This window comes from Procambarus clarkii, chromosome 39, assembly GCF_040958095.1.
Source record: "Procambarus clarkii isolate CNS0578487 chromosome 39, FALCON_Pclarkii_2.0, whole genome shotgun sequence".
NCBI lineage: Eukaryota > Metazoa > Arthropoda > Malacostraca > Decapoda > Cambaridae > Procambarus > Procambarus clarkii.
In genome coordinates this window covers 38,479,542-38,497,048 of record NC_091188.1, presented here as the reverse complement: position 1 = coordinate 38,497,048, position 17,507 = coordinate 38,479,542, and the positions used below count along the sequence as shown (strand labels likewise).

General features: G+C 48.7%; 2 protein-coding genes across 3 annotated transcripts in view; both read right to left on the bottom strand.

Moving 5' to 3' along the window:
- Nucleotides 1-8,737, bottom strand: part of LOC138372689 (involucrin-like) — a 68,471-nt gene extending 59,734 nt beyond the window's left edge. The window contains exons 1-2 of the mRNA XM_069338196.1: nt 8,617-8,737; nt 6,085-7,158 (exon numbers count right to left, since the gene is read on the bottom strand). Of these exons, the coding sequence (XP_069194297.1) occupies nt 6,085-7,158; nt 8,617-8,737 (1,195 nt within the window). The remainder of the gene's footprint in view (nt 1-6,084; nt 7,159-8,616) is intronic.
- The window catches only part of LOC123760270 (uncharacterized), a 743,064-nt gene that overhangs the window by 660,571 nt on the left and 64,986 nt on the right, over nt 1-17,507 (bottom strand). The window lies entirely within an intron of this gene.

The window sequence follows — 17,507 nt, the reverse complement described above, 5'->3', positions numbered from 1 at the left end:
TGAGTGAACACACCACCATAGTGACAGTATTGGGCAGCGCCACTCATCCTGTGAGTGAACACACCGCCATAGTGACAGTATTGGGCAGCGCCACTCATCCTGTGAGTGGACACACCGCTATAGTGACAGTATTGGGCAGCGCCACTCATCCTGTGAGTGGACACACCGCCATAGTGACAGTATTGGGCAGCGCCACTTATCCTGTGAGTGAACACACCGCCATAGTGACAGTATTGGGCAGCGCCACTCATCCTGTGAGTGGACACACCGCCATAGTGACAGTATTGGGCAGGCAGCGCCACTCGTCCTGTGAGTGGACACACCGCCATAGTGACAGTATTGGGCAGCGCCACTCATCCTGTGAGTGGACACACCACCATAGTGACAGTACTGGGCAGCGCCACTCATCGTGTAAGTGGACACACTGCCATAGTGACAGTATTGGGCAGCGCCACTTATCCTGTGAGTGAACACACCGCCATAGTGACAGTATTGGGCAGCGCCACTCATCCTGTGAGTGGACACACCGCTATAGTGACAGTATTGGGCAGCGCCACTCATCCTGTGAGTGGACACACCGCCATAGTGACAGTATTGGGCAGCGTCACTCATCCTGTGAGTGGACACACCGCCATAGTGACAGTATTGGGCAGCGGCACTCATTCTGTGAGTGGACACACCGCCATAGTGACAGTATTGGGCAGCGCCACTTATCCTGTGAGTGAACACACCGCCATAGTGACAGTATTGGGCAGCGCCACTCATCCTGTGAGTGGACACACCACCATAGTGCCAGTATTGGGCAGCGCCACTCATCCTGTGAGTGGACACACCGCCATAGTGACAGTATTGGGCAGCGCCACTCATCCTGTGAGTGGACACACCGCCATAGTGACAGTATTGGGCAGCGCCACTCATCCTGTGAGTGGACACACCGCCATAGTGACAGTATTGGGCAGCGTCACTCATCCTGTGAGTGGACACACCGCCATAGTGACAGTATTGGACAGCGCCACTCATCCTGTGAGTGGACACACCGCCATAGTGACAGTATTGGGCAGCGCCACTCATCCTGTGAGTGGACACACCGCCATAGTGACAGTATTGGGCAGCGTCACTCATCCTGTGAGTGAACACACCGCCATAGTGACAGTATTGGGCAGCGCCACTCATCCTGTGAGTGGACACACCGCCATAGTGACAGTATTGGGCAGCGCCACTCATCCTGTGAGTGGACACTCCGCCATAGTGACAGTATTGGGCAGCGCCACTCATCCTGTGAGTGGACACACCGCCATAACAGCAAGAACAACACTCCCCAATAGGAAGAAAACCCGCTGGGTTGTTCATCTAACACACACCTGACAACATGGAAAGTGAGGACATTACAGTCTGCAAATTGCCAACCACAACAGCGTGCGTGATAACATTTCATCCCCATCGACCACCGGAGGAGCCTTAAAACCAGCATCACCAAAGTGGAAGCCAGTAGTTTTATACCTCTTTGTGGTCCGGGGTTCGAGGCTCCAAAGTCTACCCTACTGTCACTCTGTGTAACTCCTGTCAATCCTGGACCATTATATCTTTCTCTACACGAGTATATTATATAAATATAAAATTATATAACTATATAATGATCCTAGACAGACCAAAACATCGGTATTTCCATCATTTTCAGATGTTTAACGTAAACATTTTCTGCATAAAGAGTTCAGTGAGTGCTAAAAGGCACCAACCCCCAACACTAAGGAATAGGCCTCTTGAAGAGTGAGTACCCGCAAACACACGACGAAAGTACAACGTTTCTACAACGTATGGACAAGATTGAACAAAAATCGTCATTATAACGTCATAAAAACGTTGTAATAAGATTTAACAAAAAATGGCATAATAATGTGATAAAAACGTTATAACAAGATTTAAAAATCGTCATAATAACGTCATAAAAACGTTATAACAAGATTTAAAAATCGTCATAATAACGTCATAAAAACGTTATAAGAATACTTAACACCTTTATTACAAGTTGTAACAAGCGGAAGATAGGACCAGTTGCGGTGTTTGGCCGCAGGGTATGTCGCCATGCATAACAAAAAATATACGTCAATCTGCATCAGTTTTACGTCATCAAAACGTCTGGGTAACGTTATTAACGCCCTCCACCTACCCGGATAGCGACGTCCCTAACGATGTCCCTAATGACGCCTGAACCACCTCGTTTGGGACGGAGGAAAGTAATGTGAGGCTCACATATTACCAGCTTCCCTGCGGTCCTGTAATGACTCGAACGTTAGGATTCGAACCTCAGATAGCCTGGTGCTCCAAATGTACTAGCATATCCTGTAACGGGACCAATACACCATGACAGACTCTCCAAAAGTCACTGTTCGATAAATAGTTCCGACTACCAATGACTTTGTGGAGAGAGAGAGAGAGAGAGAGAGAGAGGGGGGGAGAGAGAGGGAGAGAGAGAGAGAGAGAGAGAGAGGGGGAGAGAGGGAGAGAGAGAGAGAGAGAGAGGGGGAGAGAGAGAGAGGGGGGGGAGAGAGAGAGGGGGGGAGAGAGAGAGAGAGAGAGAGAGAGAGAGAGAGAGAGAGAGAGAGAGAGAGAGAGAGAGAGAGAGAGAGAGAGAGAGAGAGAGAGAGAGAGAAAGAGAGAGAGAAAGAGAGAGAGAAAGAGAGAGAGAAAGAGAGAGAGAGAAAGAGAGAGAGAGAGAGAGAGAGAGAGAGAGAGAGAGAGAGAGAGAGAGAGAGAGAGAGAGAGAGAGAGAGAGAGAGAGAGAGAGAGAGAGAGAGACAGACAAAAATTAAAACATTCCTCACATCTGTTAGTTCCCCCAACATTAAAATCCTCATATTTTCGCCACCTCTCACACACACTCTAGTATCCCTATGAAATAACTTTATTGTTACAAATAAAATCCCACCAGACTGAAAGATCTTTCAATCCTGCAACAATGTTTGACGATTAATCCATTCACACGCTGTTTGTTAATCCACAAAGATAGCATACAAAGTCTCCCCCTTGAGTAGAAACTTTTAGGCAACCATTCTTAGGGTAAAAATGTGATGTATCCACCCCGCTCCCCTTCCTAAACCCACCCCTCTTCCCCTCTTTACCTTACATTTTCTTACCTCTCTTCCTCCTCCTCCTCTCACTCTTCACCTTCGCAGACACACTTTTCATGTGAAACTAATTCACGCTATTTTTTTCCAGTTTTTCAACATATTTCTGCCATATATAAAACGATCAAATTCATTCGTCAAGTATCAGAAAGCTCAGTCTGGTGAAGGATTCGAACCCTGACAGCAAGGCGCTCCATGAACCTTGGCATATCTAACACCTTATCCACTATCTTCAGGTTATCTTGAGATGATTTCGGGGCTTTAGTGTCCCCGTGGCCCGGTCCTCGACCAGGCCTCCACCCCCAGGAAGCAGCCCGTGACAGCTGACTAACTCCCAGGTACCTATTTACTGCTAGGTGAAAAGAGCATCAGGGTAAAAGAAACTGCCCATTTGTTTCTGCCACCACCAAGGATCGAACCCGGAACCTCAGGACTACGAATCCCGAGCATTGTCAACTCAGCCGTCATCCCCCCTAAGATATCACCCTTAACCATTTTTCTCATATCTAGTTTTTAAGTACCAGAAACTTTTATAACTTTCATCGTCACTTACATATATATATAACACTGTTCATGTGAGATAACATGTGAGATAACAGCTCTTGCACCATTTAAATAGGAACATGAAAGTTAACATCTTTGTACATTTTAATTAAAAGGAATAAGAATGGCAGGAAGGAAGAAAGATTGAAGCAAAAGAACAAATCCTCAAGGACCGTGACGAGGATTCGAACCTGCGTCCGGGAGCATCCCAGATACTGCCTTAATCGACTCAGCTACGACAGGGTTAAAAAAAAAAATTGACATATCACGTTAGTGTGATTTCTGTGTGTTTTGAAGCAAAATGCCTTTTGCAGTTATCAATATTCTTCTGGTCAGACTTAATAAGAGAAAAACAAAATAGTGAAAAATAGCAAGTTATTCCTGAAGGTCTAGAGACTGTTATTGTGTTCATCTGGAAGTGCTCTAGCAAGTTATTCCTGAAGGTCTAGAGACTGTTATTGTGTTCATCTGGAAGTGCTCTTGGGTACTTTAAGAGAGAGTTCTGGCACTCATTAACCTCCCACTAGTTCCTATGCTTTCTAAGATCTCCACGCAAGGGAGCCGGTGGCCGAGCGGACAGCACGCTGGACTTGTGATCCTGTGGTCCCGGGTTCGATCCCGGGCGCCGGCGAGAAACAATGGGCAGGGTTCCTTTCACCCTATGCCCCTGTTCACCTAGCAGTAAATATGTACCTGGGAGTTAGACAGCTGCTACAGTCTGCTTCCTGGCGGTGTGTAACAAAAAGGAGGCCTGGTCGAGGACCGGGCCGCCGGGACGCTAAGCCTCGAAATCATCTCAAGATAACGTCAAGATGATAGCAGCTATAGTGACCATCTAGTCCCATCCAGCCTCGACCCCACACCCTGTCACCAGTCCAAATTCCAGCTCCACAGGTCCACCATTCCTTCCCTCCGTCCCATCCCAAATCCTTATCCTGACCCCTTCCCAGTGCTATATAGTCGTGATGGCTTGGCACTTTCCCCCCCTGATAGTTCCCTCCCTCCCTCACCCATCACCGGGGACTTGGAGAGATGGCAAAATCCCCATCCTTATTTACTAATATATTAAGCTACATCTTCACTTGTACAGCTCCCCTCAGACTACATGAAGGGGAGTAGTGTCGGCCGTGTCAATGACTGATAAAGTCTACGGACAATACTCTTCACATTTAAGTTACTTTTCATTAAATTATATATATATCTATCTTCCTGAGGTTATCATGAGATGATTTCGGGGCTTAGCGTCCCCGCGGCCCGGTCCTCGACCAGGCCTCCTTTTTGTTACACATCCCCAGGAAGCAGCCCATAGCAGCTGTCTAACTCCCAGGTACCTATTTACTGCTGGGTGAACAGGGGGCATCAGGGTGAAAGAAACACGGCCCACTTGTTTCCCCCTCTGCCGGGGATCGAATCCGGAACGTCAGGACTACAAATCCGAAGCGCTGTCCACTTAGCTGTCAGGCCCCTAGATCTAAAACAACAACAACATCTCCAGTCCCAGCGCTTGAGAATGAACCATGTAGGTTCGAAACGTTGTGTAACTTGTTAATAAGTCTAATACTCTACAGTTAGATTGTTATTGTTTTACTTAAACATCGACAAATGTCACATTTGGAAAAATCCTCGTCTGAGTAAATCAAGATGCAATATATAACCAATTATATATATATATATATATATATATATATATATATATATATATATATATATATATATATATATATATATATATCGTACCTAGTAGCCAGAACGCACTTCTCAGCCTACTACGCAAGGCCCGATTTGCCTAATAAGCCAAGTTTTCATGAATTAATTGTTTTTCGACTACCTAACCTACCTAACCTAACCTAACCTAACCTAACCTAACCTAACCTAACTTTTTCGGCTACCTAACCTAACCTAATCTATAAAGATAGGTTAGGTTAGGTTAGGTAGGGTTGGTTAGGTTCGGTCATATATCTACGTTAATTTTAACACCAATAAAAATTTTTTTTTATCTAAATATAAATATATATATATATATATATATATATATATATATATATATATATATATATATATATATTAACAAATCTAAATTACACTTCACTTATTGAACTGGTAAGAAATAAACTAAAATATAAACAGAAGCAATTGTCTGTTTGAGAGACAGACACAAACAGGCCAAAATTTCTCCCCCCCCCCCAGCACCCCAACTCCCCTCCCCACCTCCCCTCCCCCCCCCCCCAGCACCCCCACGCCCCCCCCCAGCACCCCAACACCCCTCCCCACATCCCCTCCGCCCCAGCCCCCCCAGCACCCCAACACCCCTCCCCACCTTCCCTCCCCCCCCAGCACCCCATCAGGCAGGCTGGGGGTCTCCCTGCCCCAGACCAACAGTTGGGGGAGAGTTTAGAGAGGTGGTGAGGTGCATTACAAGCACCCCAGGTGTAGTGGTGGTGCTGCAGGCCCAGCTGGCCTTCCTGCAGGCCCAGCTGGCCTTCCTGCAGGACCACCTGGCCTTCCTGCAGGCCCAGCTGGCCTTCCTGCAGGCCCAGCTGGCCTTCCTGCAGGCCCAGCTGGCCTCCCTGCAGGACCACCTGGCCTTCCTGCAGGCTCAGCTGGCCGTCCTGCAGGACCAGCTGGCCTTCCTGCAGGACCAGCTGGCCTTCCTGCAGGCCCACCTGGCCTTCCTGCAGGACCAGCTGGCCTTCCTGTAGGACCAGCTGGCCTTCCTGCAGGACCAGCTGGCCTTCCTGTAGGACCAGCTGGCCTTCCTGTAGGACCAGCTGGCCTTCCTGTAGGACCAGCTGGCCTTCCTGCAGGACCAGCTGGCCTTCCTGTAGGACCACTTGGCCTTCCTGCAGGACCAGCTGGCCTTCCTGCAGGACCAGCTGGCCTTCCTGCAGGCCCAGCTGGCCTTCCTGCAGGCCCAGCTGGCCTTCCTGTAGGCCCAGCTGGCCTTCCTGTAGGCCCAGCTGGCCTTCCTGTAGGACCACCTGGCCTTCCTGCAGGCCCAGCTGGCCTTCCTGCAGGCCCAGCTGGCCTTCCTGTAGGCCCAGCTGGCCTTCCTGTAGGACCAGCTGGCCTTCCTGTAGGACCAGCTGGCCTTCCTGCAGGACCAGCTGGCCTTCCTGCAGGCCCAGCTGGCCTTCCTGTAGGACCAGCTGGCCTTCCTGTAGGACCAGCTGGCCTTCCTGTAGGACCACCTGGCCTTCCTGTAGGACCAGCTGGCCGTCCTGCAGGACCACCTGGCAGTCCTGTAGGACCAGCTGGCCGTCCTGCAGGACCACCTGGCCGTCCTGCAGGACCAGCTGGCCTCCCTGCAGGAACAGCTGGCCTCCCTGCAGGACCAGCTGGCCTTCCTGCAGGACCAGCTGGCCTCCCTGCAGGACCAGCTGGCCTTCCTGTAGGACCAGCTGGCCGTCCTGCAGGACCACCTGGCCGTCCTGCAGGACCAGCTGGCCTTCCTGCAGGACCAGCTGGCCTTCCTGCAGGGAGGCCAGATGCCCTTGCTACCCCCCCTACCAAACCCATTACAAAATATTCTTCACACGTTGTAGTACTTCATATATCCGGCCAGTACCCCTCTGGCCGGCCAGTACCCCTCTGGCCGCCTGGGGTGGACACCTCGCCTTGGTGAAGAAAATAAATGTTGTTTCTCCAACTGAGCCAGTTTTGTTTTTGTGAATTTGTTGACATAAATATTTTAGCGTCCGGTTAGTTTTACAGACAAACAGGAGATTCACAGAGAGTAATCACACTATGATGGTGGAACAATGAGGAAATCAGTAGGAGCTGTGATGCGGATTCGAATCGAGGTACTTGGGGGGTGTTCCCAGGCGCACGTGCTCTAGAAACTAGATCATGGCATGGTCAAAAGGATAGCAACCTGGTGTACTACTGCACCCTCTAGGATTCCTGAGGTTGCAACTGAAGCGAAACTTCAGTTGAAGTTTGATACCTGCTTGATGGTCCACCAGGCTGTGGCTTGGAGCGGCCCGCAGGCCCACATATACCTGGTTGATGGGGTTCTGGGAGTTCTTCTACTGCCCAAGCCCGGCCCGAGGCCAGGCTTGACTTGTGAGAGTTTGGTCCACCAGGCTGTTGCTTGGAGCGGCCCGCAGGCCCACATATACCTGCTTGATGGGGTTCTGGGAGTTCTTCTACTGCCCAAGCCCGGCCCGAGGCCAGGCTTGACTTGTGAGAGTTTGGTCCACCAGGCTGTTGCTTGGAGCGGCCCGCAGGCCCACATATACCTACTTGATGGGGTTCTGGGAGTTCTTCTACTGCCCAAGCCCGGCCCGAGGCCAGGCTTGACTTGTGAGAGTTTGGTCCACCAGGCTGTTGCTTGAAGCGGCCCGCAGGCCCACATATACCTGCTTGATGGGGTTCTGGGAGTTCTTCTACTGCCCAAGCCCGGCCCGAGGCCAGGCTTGACTTGTGAGAGTTTGGTCCACCAGGCTGTTGCTTGGAGCGGCCCGCAGGCCCACATATACCTGCTTGATGGGGTTCTGGGAGTTCTTCTACTGCCCAACCCCGGCCCGAGGCCAGGCTTGAGTTGTGAGAGTTTGGTCCACCAGGCTGTTGCTTGGAGCGGCCTGCAGGCCCACATATACCTGCTTGATGGGGTTCTGGGAGTTCTTCTACTGCCCAAGCCCGGCCCGAGGCCAGGCTTGACTTGTGAGAGTTTGGTCCACCAGGCTGTTGCTTGGTGCGGCCCGCAGGCCCACATATACCTGCTTGATGGGGTTCTGGGAGTTCTTCTACTGCCCAAGCCCGGCCCGAGGCCAGGCTTGACTTGTGAGAGTTTGGTCCACCAGGCTGTTGCTTGGTGCGGCCCGCAGGCCCACATATACCTGCTTGATGGGGTTCTGGGAGTTCTTCTACTGCCCAAGCCCGGCCCGAGGCCAGGCGTGACTTGTGAGAGTTTGGTCCACCAGGAGGCATAACTATCCACCCTATCCACCAGAATTATCATCCATCATGCCAAGATCACCATCCATCATGCCAAGATCACCATCCATCATGCCAAGATCACCATCCATCATGCCAAGATCACCATCCATCATGCCAAGATCACCATCCATCATGCCAAGATCACCATACCGTCTATCATTCACAAATGGGACAGCAAAAAAATGACAAATAAAACACAAAGGCCTTTACTAGTAACGCATCGCGACGCCTGGTTCACATACACTGAAAAATAATGTATGCAAATCCTCCCCCCCCCCCTCAGCATTCATCATAGCGGCGCTCTGCTGAAAATGAAATAATGACAAAAATGCCAACGTATTCAAAATGACATTACATAAGCCTGGTTACAAAAGGGACAAAAAAGGTCTTTTTTTTCCAGAGACAGAGCAACACTAGAGATGGGTAAAGGGGGGGGTGATGGGGTGGGGGGAGGGGGGGGTGATGGGGTGGGGGGGAGAGGGGGGGGGGGGTGATGGGGTGGGGGGGAGGGGGGTGATGGGGTGGGGGGAGGGGGTGATGGGGGGGGGAGGAGATTAGGTGGTAAATATCCTTTCCAAAAAAGCTTCTATAATTATTACTAAACTGGCTGACTGTTCTCTGCTACACGGCCACTAATTTGACTTAAAAAAAAGCACTTTTGTAGCTTTTTTTTATAATAATAATGAATTTCTCGGTTATTTTGGCTTTTGTATTTTGACGACAAATTAACATTTTGCTCACTACCGGGTCTAACAACCTGATGGGTAACTACCGGGTCTAACAACCTGAGGAGTAACTACCGGGTCTAACAACCTGATGGGTAACTACCGGGTCTAACAACCTGAGGAGTAACTACCGGGTCTAACAACCTGATGGGTAACTACCAGCACTAACAACCTGATGGGTAACTACCGGGTCTAACAACCTGAGGAGTAACTACCGGGTCTAACAACCTGATGGGTAACTACCAGCACTAACAACCTGATGGGTAACTACCGGGTCTAACAACCTGAGGAGTAACTACCAGCACTAACAACCTGATGGGTAACTACCGGGTTTAACAACCTGAGGAGTAACTACCGGGTCTAACAACCTGAGGAGTAACTACCGGGTCTAACAACCTGAGGAGTAACTACCGGGTCTAACAACCTGATGGGTAACTACCGGGTCTAACAACCTGAGGAGTAACTACCGGGTCTAACAACCTGATGGGTAACTACCAGCACTAACAACCTGATGGGTAACTACCGGGTCTAACAACCTGAGGAGTAACTACCGGGTCTAACAACCTGATGGGTAACTACCAGCACTAACAACCTGATGGGTAACTACCGGGTCTAACAACCTGAGGAGTAACTACCAGCACTAACAACCTGATGGGTAACTACCGGGTTTAACAACCTGAGGAGTAACTACCGGGTCTAACAACCTGAGGAGTAACTACCAGCACTAACAACCTGATGGGTAACTACCAGCACTAACAACCTGATGGGTAACTACCGGGTCTAACAACCTGATGGGTAACTACCGGGTCTAACAACCTGAGGAGTAACTACCGGGTCTAACAACCTGAGGAGTAACTACCAGCACTAACAACCTGATGGGTAACTACCAGCACTAACAACCTGATGGGTAACTACCGGGTCTAACAACCTGAGGAGTAACTACCAGCACTAACAACCTGATGGGTAACTACCGGGTCTAACAACCTGAGGAGTAACTACCAGCACTAACAACCTGATGGGTAACTACCGGGTCTAACAACCTGAGGAGTAACTACCAGCACTAACAACCTGATGGGTAACTACCGGGTTTAACAACCTGAGGAGTAACTACCGGGTCTAACAACCTGAGGAGTAACTACCAGCACTAACAACCTGATGGGTAACTACCGGGTTTAACAACCTGAGGAGTAACTACCGGGTCTAACAACCTGAGGAGTAACTACCAGCACTAACAACCTGAGGGGTAACTACCGGGTCTAACAACCTGAGGAGTAACTACCGGGTCTAACAACCTGAGGAGTAACTACCGGGTTTAACAACCTGAGGAGTAACTACCGGGTCTAACAACCTGAGGAGTAACTACCAGCACTAACAACCTGATGGGTAACTACCGGGTTTAACAACCTGAGGAGTAACTACCGGGTCTAACAACCTGAGGAGTAACTACCAGCACTAACAACCTGAGGAGTAACTACCAGCACTAACAACCTGAGGGGTAACTACCGGGTCTAACAACCTGAGGAGTAACTACCGGGTCTAACAACCTGAGGAGTAACTACCGGGTCTAACAACCTGAGAGCTAACTACCAGCACTAACAACCTGAGGAGTAACTACCAGCACTAACAACCTGAGGGGTAACTACCAGCACTAACAACCTGAGGGGTAACTACCAGCACTAACAACCTGAGGGATAACTACCAGCACTAACAACCTGAGGAGTAACTACCAGCACTAACAACCTGAGGGATAACTACCAGCACTAACAACCTGAGGAGTAACTACCAGCACTAACAACCTGAGGGATAACTACCAGCACTAACAACCTGAGGAGTAACTACCAGCACTAACAACCTGAGGGATAACTACCACCACTAACAACCTGAGGAGTAACTACCACCACTAACAACCTGAGGAGTAACTACCAGCACTAACAACCTGAGGGATAACTACCAGCACTAACAACCTGAGGAGTAACTACCAGCACTAACAACCTGAGGGATAACTACCAGCACTAACAACCTGAGGAGTAACTACCAGCACTAACAACCTGAGGGATAACTACCACCACTAACAACCTGAGGAGTAACTACCAGCACTAACAACCTGAGGAGTAACTACCACCACTAACAACCTGAGGGATAACTACCAGCACTAACAACCTGAGGAGTAACTACCACCACTAACAACCTGATGGATAACTACCAGCACTAACAACCTGAGGGCTAACTACCAGCACTAACAACCTGATGGATAACTACCACCACTAACAACCTGAGGGATAACTACCAGCACTAACAACCTGAGGAGTAACTACCACCACTAACAACCTGAGGAGTAACTACCAGCACTAACAACCTGAGGGATAACTACCAGCACTAACAACCTGAGGAGTAACTACCAGCACTAACAACCTGAGGGATAACTACCAGCACTAACAACCTGAGGAGTAACTACCAGCACTAACAACCTGAGGGATAACTACCACCACTAACAACCTGAGGAGTAACTACCAGCACTAACAACCTGAGGAGTAACTACCACCACTAACAACCTGAGGGATAACTACCAGCACTAACAACCTGAGGAGTAACTACCACCACTAACAACCTGATGGATAACTACCAGCACTAACAACCTGAGGGCTAACTACCAGCACTAACAACCTGATGGATAACTACCACCACTAACAACCTGAGGGATAACTACCACCACTAACAACCTGAGGAGTAACTACCAGCACTAACAACCTGAGGAGTAACTACCACCACTAACAACCTGAGGGATAACTACCAGCACTAACAACCTGAGGGATAACTACCAGCACTAACAACCTGAGGGATAACTACCAGCACTAACAACCTGAGGGATAACTACCACCACTAACAACCTGAGGAGTAACTACCAGCACTAACAACCTGAGGAGTAACTACCACCACTAACAACCTGAGGAGTAACTACCACCACTAACAACCTGAGGAGTAACTACCAGCACTAACAACCTGAGGAGTAACTACCAGCACTAACAACCTGAGGAGTAACTACCACCACTAACAACCTGAGGGATAACTACCAGCACTAACAACCTGAGGGATAACTACCACCACTAACAACCTGAGGAGTAACTACCACCACTAACAACCTGAGGGATAACTACCAGCACTAACAACCTGAGGAGTAACTACCAGCACTAACAACCTGGGGAGTAACTACCAGCACTAACAACCTGAGGGGTAACTACCAGCACTAACAACCTGAGGGGTAACTACCACCACTAACAACCTGAGGGATAACTACCACCACTAACAACCTGAGGGCTAACTACCGGGTCTAACAACCTGAGGAGTAACTACCACCACTAACAACCTGAGGGATAACTACCAGCACTAACAACCTGAGGAGTAACTACCAGCACTAACAACCTGGGGAGTAACTACCAGCACTAACAACCTGAGGGGTAACTACCAGCACTAACAACCTGAGGGGTAACTACCACCACTAACAACCTGAGGGATAACTACCACCACTAACAACCTGAGGGCTAACTACCGGGTCTAACAACCTGAGGAGTAACTACCACCACTAACAACCTGAGGGATAACTACCACCACTAACAACCTGAGGGATAACTACCACCACTAACAACCTGAGGGATAACTACCACCACTAACAACCTGAGGGATAACTACCACCACTAACAACCTGAGGGATAACTACCAGCACTAACAACCTGAGGAGTAACTACCAGCACTAACAACCTGAGGAGTAACTACCACCACTAACAACCTGAGGGATAACTACCACCACTAACAACCTGAGGAGTAACTACCAGCACTAACAACCTGAGGGATAACTACCACCACTAACAACCTGAGGAGTAACTACCAGCACTAACAACCTGAGGGATAACTACCACCACTAACAACCTGAGGGATAACTACCAGCACTAACAACCTGAGGAGTAACTACCACCACTAACAACCTGAGGGATAACTACCAGCACTAACAACCTGAGGAGTAACTACCAGCACTAACAACCTGGGGAGTAACTACCAGCACTAACAACCTGAGGGATAACTACCACCACTAACAACCTGAGGGCTAACTACCGGGTCTAACAACCTGAGGAGTAACTACCACCACTAACAACCTGAGGGGTAACTACCAGCACTAACAACCTGAGGGGTAACTACCAGCACTAACAACCTGAGGGATAACTACCAGCACTAACAACCTGAGGGATAACTACCAGCACTAACAACCTGAAGGGATAACTACCACCACTAACAACCTGAGGAGTAACTACCGGGTCTAACAACCTGAGGAGTAACTACCAGCACTAACAACCTGAGGGGTAACTACCACCACTAACAACCTGAGGGATAACTACCAGCACTAACAACCTGAGGGGTAACTACCAGCACTAACAACCTGAGGGATAACTACCAGCACTAACAACCTGAGGAGTAACTACCACCACTAACAACCTGAGGGGTAACTACCAGCACTAACAACCTGAGGGATAACTACCACCACTAACAACCTGATGGATAACTACCACCACTAACAACCTGAGGAGTAACTACCGGGTCTAACAACCTGAGGGATAATTACCAGCACTAACAACCTGAGGGGTAACTACCAACACTAACAACCTGAGGAGCAACTACCAGCACTAACAACCTGAGGGGTAACTACCAGCAGTAACAACCTGAGGGGTAACTACCACCACTAACAACCTGAGGGATAACTACCACCACTAACAACCTGAAGGGATAACTACCACCACTAACAACCTGATGGATAACTACCACCACTAACAACCTGAGGAGTAACTACCGGGTCTAACAACCTGAGGGATAACTACCAGCACTAACAACCTGAGGGGTAACTACCACCACTAACAACCTGAGGGGTAACTACCAGCACTAACAACCTGAGGAGTAACTACCAGCACTAACAACCTGAGGGATAACTACCAGCACTAACAACCTGAGGGGTAACTACCACCACTAACAACCTGAGGGGTAACTACCAGCACTAACAACCTGAGGAGTAACTACCACCACTAACAACCTGGGGAGTAACTACCACCACTAACAACCTGAGGGATAACTACCAGCACTAACAACCTGAGGGGTAACTACCAGCACTAACAACCTGAGGGGTAACTACCAGCACTAACAACCTGAGGAGTAACTACCGGGTCTAACAACCTGAGGGGTAACTACCACCACTAACAACCTGAGGGGTAACTACCACCACTAACAACCTGAGGGATAACTACCACCACTAACAACCTGAGGGGTAACTACCAGCACTAACAACCTGAGGGGTAACTACCACCACTAACAACCTGAGGAGTAACTACCACCACTAACAACCTGAGGGGTAACTACCACCACTAACAACCTGAGGGATAACTACCACCACTAACAACCTGAGGAGTAACTACCAGCACTAACAACCTGAGGGATAACTACCACCACTAACAACCTGAGGGGTAATTAACTACCGCTGACACACGCACACACACAAGTTGTGCCGATCTTCAAGAAAGGCGATAGGGAGGAGGCACTTAACTATAGACCCGTATCACTGACAAGCATCCCCTGTAAAATACTGGAAAGAATAATTAGGCTACGACTGGTTGCACACCTGGAGAACATTAGGTTTGTGAACAAACACCAACATGGGTTCTGGAAAGGGAAATCTTACCTAACAAACCTTTTTGAATTCCATGATAAAATAATGAGGACAGAGAAGGTTGGGCAGACTGCATATTTCTGGACTGCCAAAAAGCCTTTGATACAGTACCGCACATGAGACTGCTGTTCAAACTCGAGAGGCAGGCGGGGGTGGGGGGGAAAGGTCCTAGCATGGATAAGGAACTACCTAACAGGAAGGAGCCAAAGAGTTACGATAAGGGTCGAGAAGTCGGACTGGCGAACAGTAACGAGTGGAGTACCACAAGGATCGGTGCTGGGACCAATTCTATTTCTAGTATATGTTAACGACATGTTTACAGGAGTAGAGTCCTACATGTCGATGTTTGCGGATGACGCAAAGTTGATGAGAAGAGTTGTGACAGATGAGGATTGCAGGATCCTCCAAGAGGACCTGAACAGGTTGCAGAGATGGTCAGAGAAATGGCTACTGGAGTTCAACACGAGCAACTGTAAAGTTATGGAAATGGGACTAGGAGATAAAGGGACAGTACACAATGAAGGGGAACAGCTTACCTGTAACGACTCGTGAAAGAGACCTGGGGGTGGACGTAACACCTAATCTATCTCCTGAGGCACATATAAATAGGATAACGACAGCAGCGTACTCTACACTGGCAAAAGTTAGAACATCATTCAGAAACCTAAGTAAGGAGGCATTTAGGGCGCTTTACACTGCCTACGTAAGGCCAGTCTTAGAGTATGCCGCCTCATCATGGAGTCCCCATCTGAAGAAGCATATAATGAAACTGGAAAAGGTTCAGAGGTTTGCAACGAGACTCGTCCCAGAGCTACGAGGGATGGGGTATGAAGAGCGCCTGAGGGAACTGTGCCTTACGACACTAGAAAGAAGAAGGGAGAGGGGGGACATGATAGGAACGTATAAGATACTCAGAGGAATTGACAGAGTGGACATAGACGAAATGTTCACACGGAATAGTAACAGAACGAGAGGACATGGATGGAAGCTTGAAACTCAGATGAGTCACAGAGATGTTAGGAAGTTTTCTTTTAGCGTGAGAGTAGTGGGAAAATGGAATGCACTTAAGGAACAGGTTGTGGAAGCAAATACTATTCATAATTTTAAAACCAGGTATGATAGGGAAATGGGACAGGAGTCATTGCTGTAAACAACCGATGCTCGAAAGGCGGGATCCAAGAGTCAATGCTCGATCCTGCAGACACAACTAGGTGATTACAACTAGGTGAGTACACACACACACACACACACACACACACACACACACACACACACACACACACACACACACACACATACACACACACACACACACACACACACACACACACACACACTAAGGTGTGTGTAGCTGGTAAGTTGCTCCAGTGGATAAGGGAGTATCTAAGCAATAGGAAGCAGAGAGTTACGGTGAGGGGTGAGACCTCCGATTGGCGTGAAGTCACCAGTGGAGTCCCACAGGGCTCTGTACTCGGTCCTATCTTGTTTCTGATATATGTAAATGATCTCCCAGAGGGTATCGATTCATTTCTCTCAATGTTTGCAGACGATGCTAAAATTATGAGAAGGATTAAAACAGAAGAGATGACTGTTTGAGGCTTCAAGAAGACCTAGACAAGCTGAAGGAATGGTCGAACAAAAGGTTGTTAGAGTTTAACCCAACCAAATGTAATGTAATGAAGATAGGTGTAGGGAGCAGGAGGCCAGATACAAGGTATCATCTGGGAGAGGAAATTCTTCAGGAGTCAGAGAAGGAAAAAGACTTGGGAGTTGATATCACGCCAGACCTGTCTCCTGCAGCACATATCAAGCGGATAACATCAGCGGCATATGCCAGGCTGGCCAACATACGAACAGCATTCAGAAAATTGTGTAAAGAATCATTCAGAACTTTGTATACCACATATGTCAGGCAAATCCTGGAGTATGCAGCCCCAGCATGGAGTCCGTATCTAGTGAAGGATAAGACTAAACTGGAAAAGGTTCAAAGGTTTGCCACCAGACTAGTACCCGAGCTGAGAGGTATGAGCTACGAGGAGAGACTACGGGAATTAAACCTCACCTCGCTGAAAGACAGAAGAGTTAGGGGGGACATGATCACCACATTCAATATTCTGAAGGGAATTGATAGGGTAGATAAAGACAGTCTATTTAACACAAGGGGAACACGCACAAGGGGACACAGGTGGAAACTGAGTGCCCAAATGAGCCACAGAGATATTAGAAAGAACTTTTTTAGTGTCAGAGTGGTTGACAAATGGAATGCATTAGGAAGTGATGTGGTGGAGGCTGACTCCATACACAGTTTCAAGTGTAGATATGATAGAGCCCAATAGGCTCAGGAACCTGTACACCAGTTGATTGACGGTTGAGAGGCGGGACCAAAGAGCCAGAGCTCAACCCCCGCAAGCACAACTAGGTGAATACTAACAAGCAGGAAGGCAGGCGAACCAGCCAATTAGAGGGAACAAG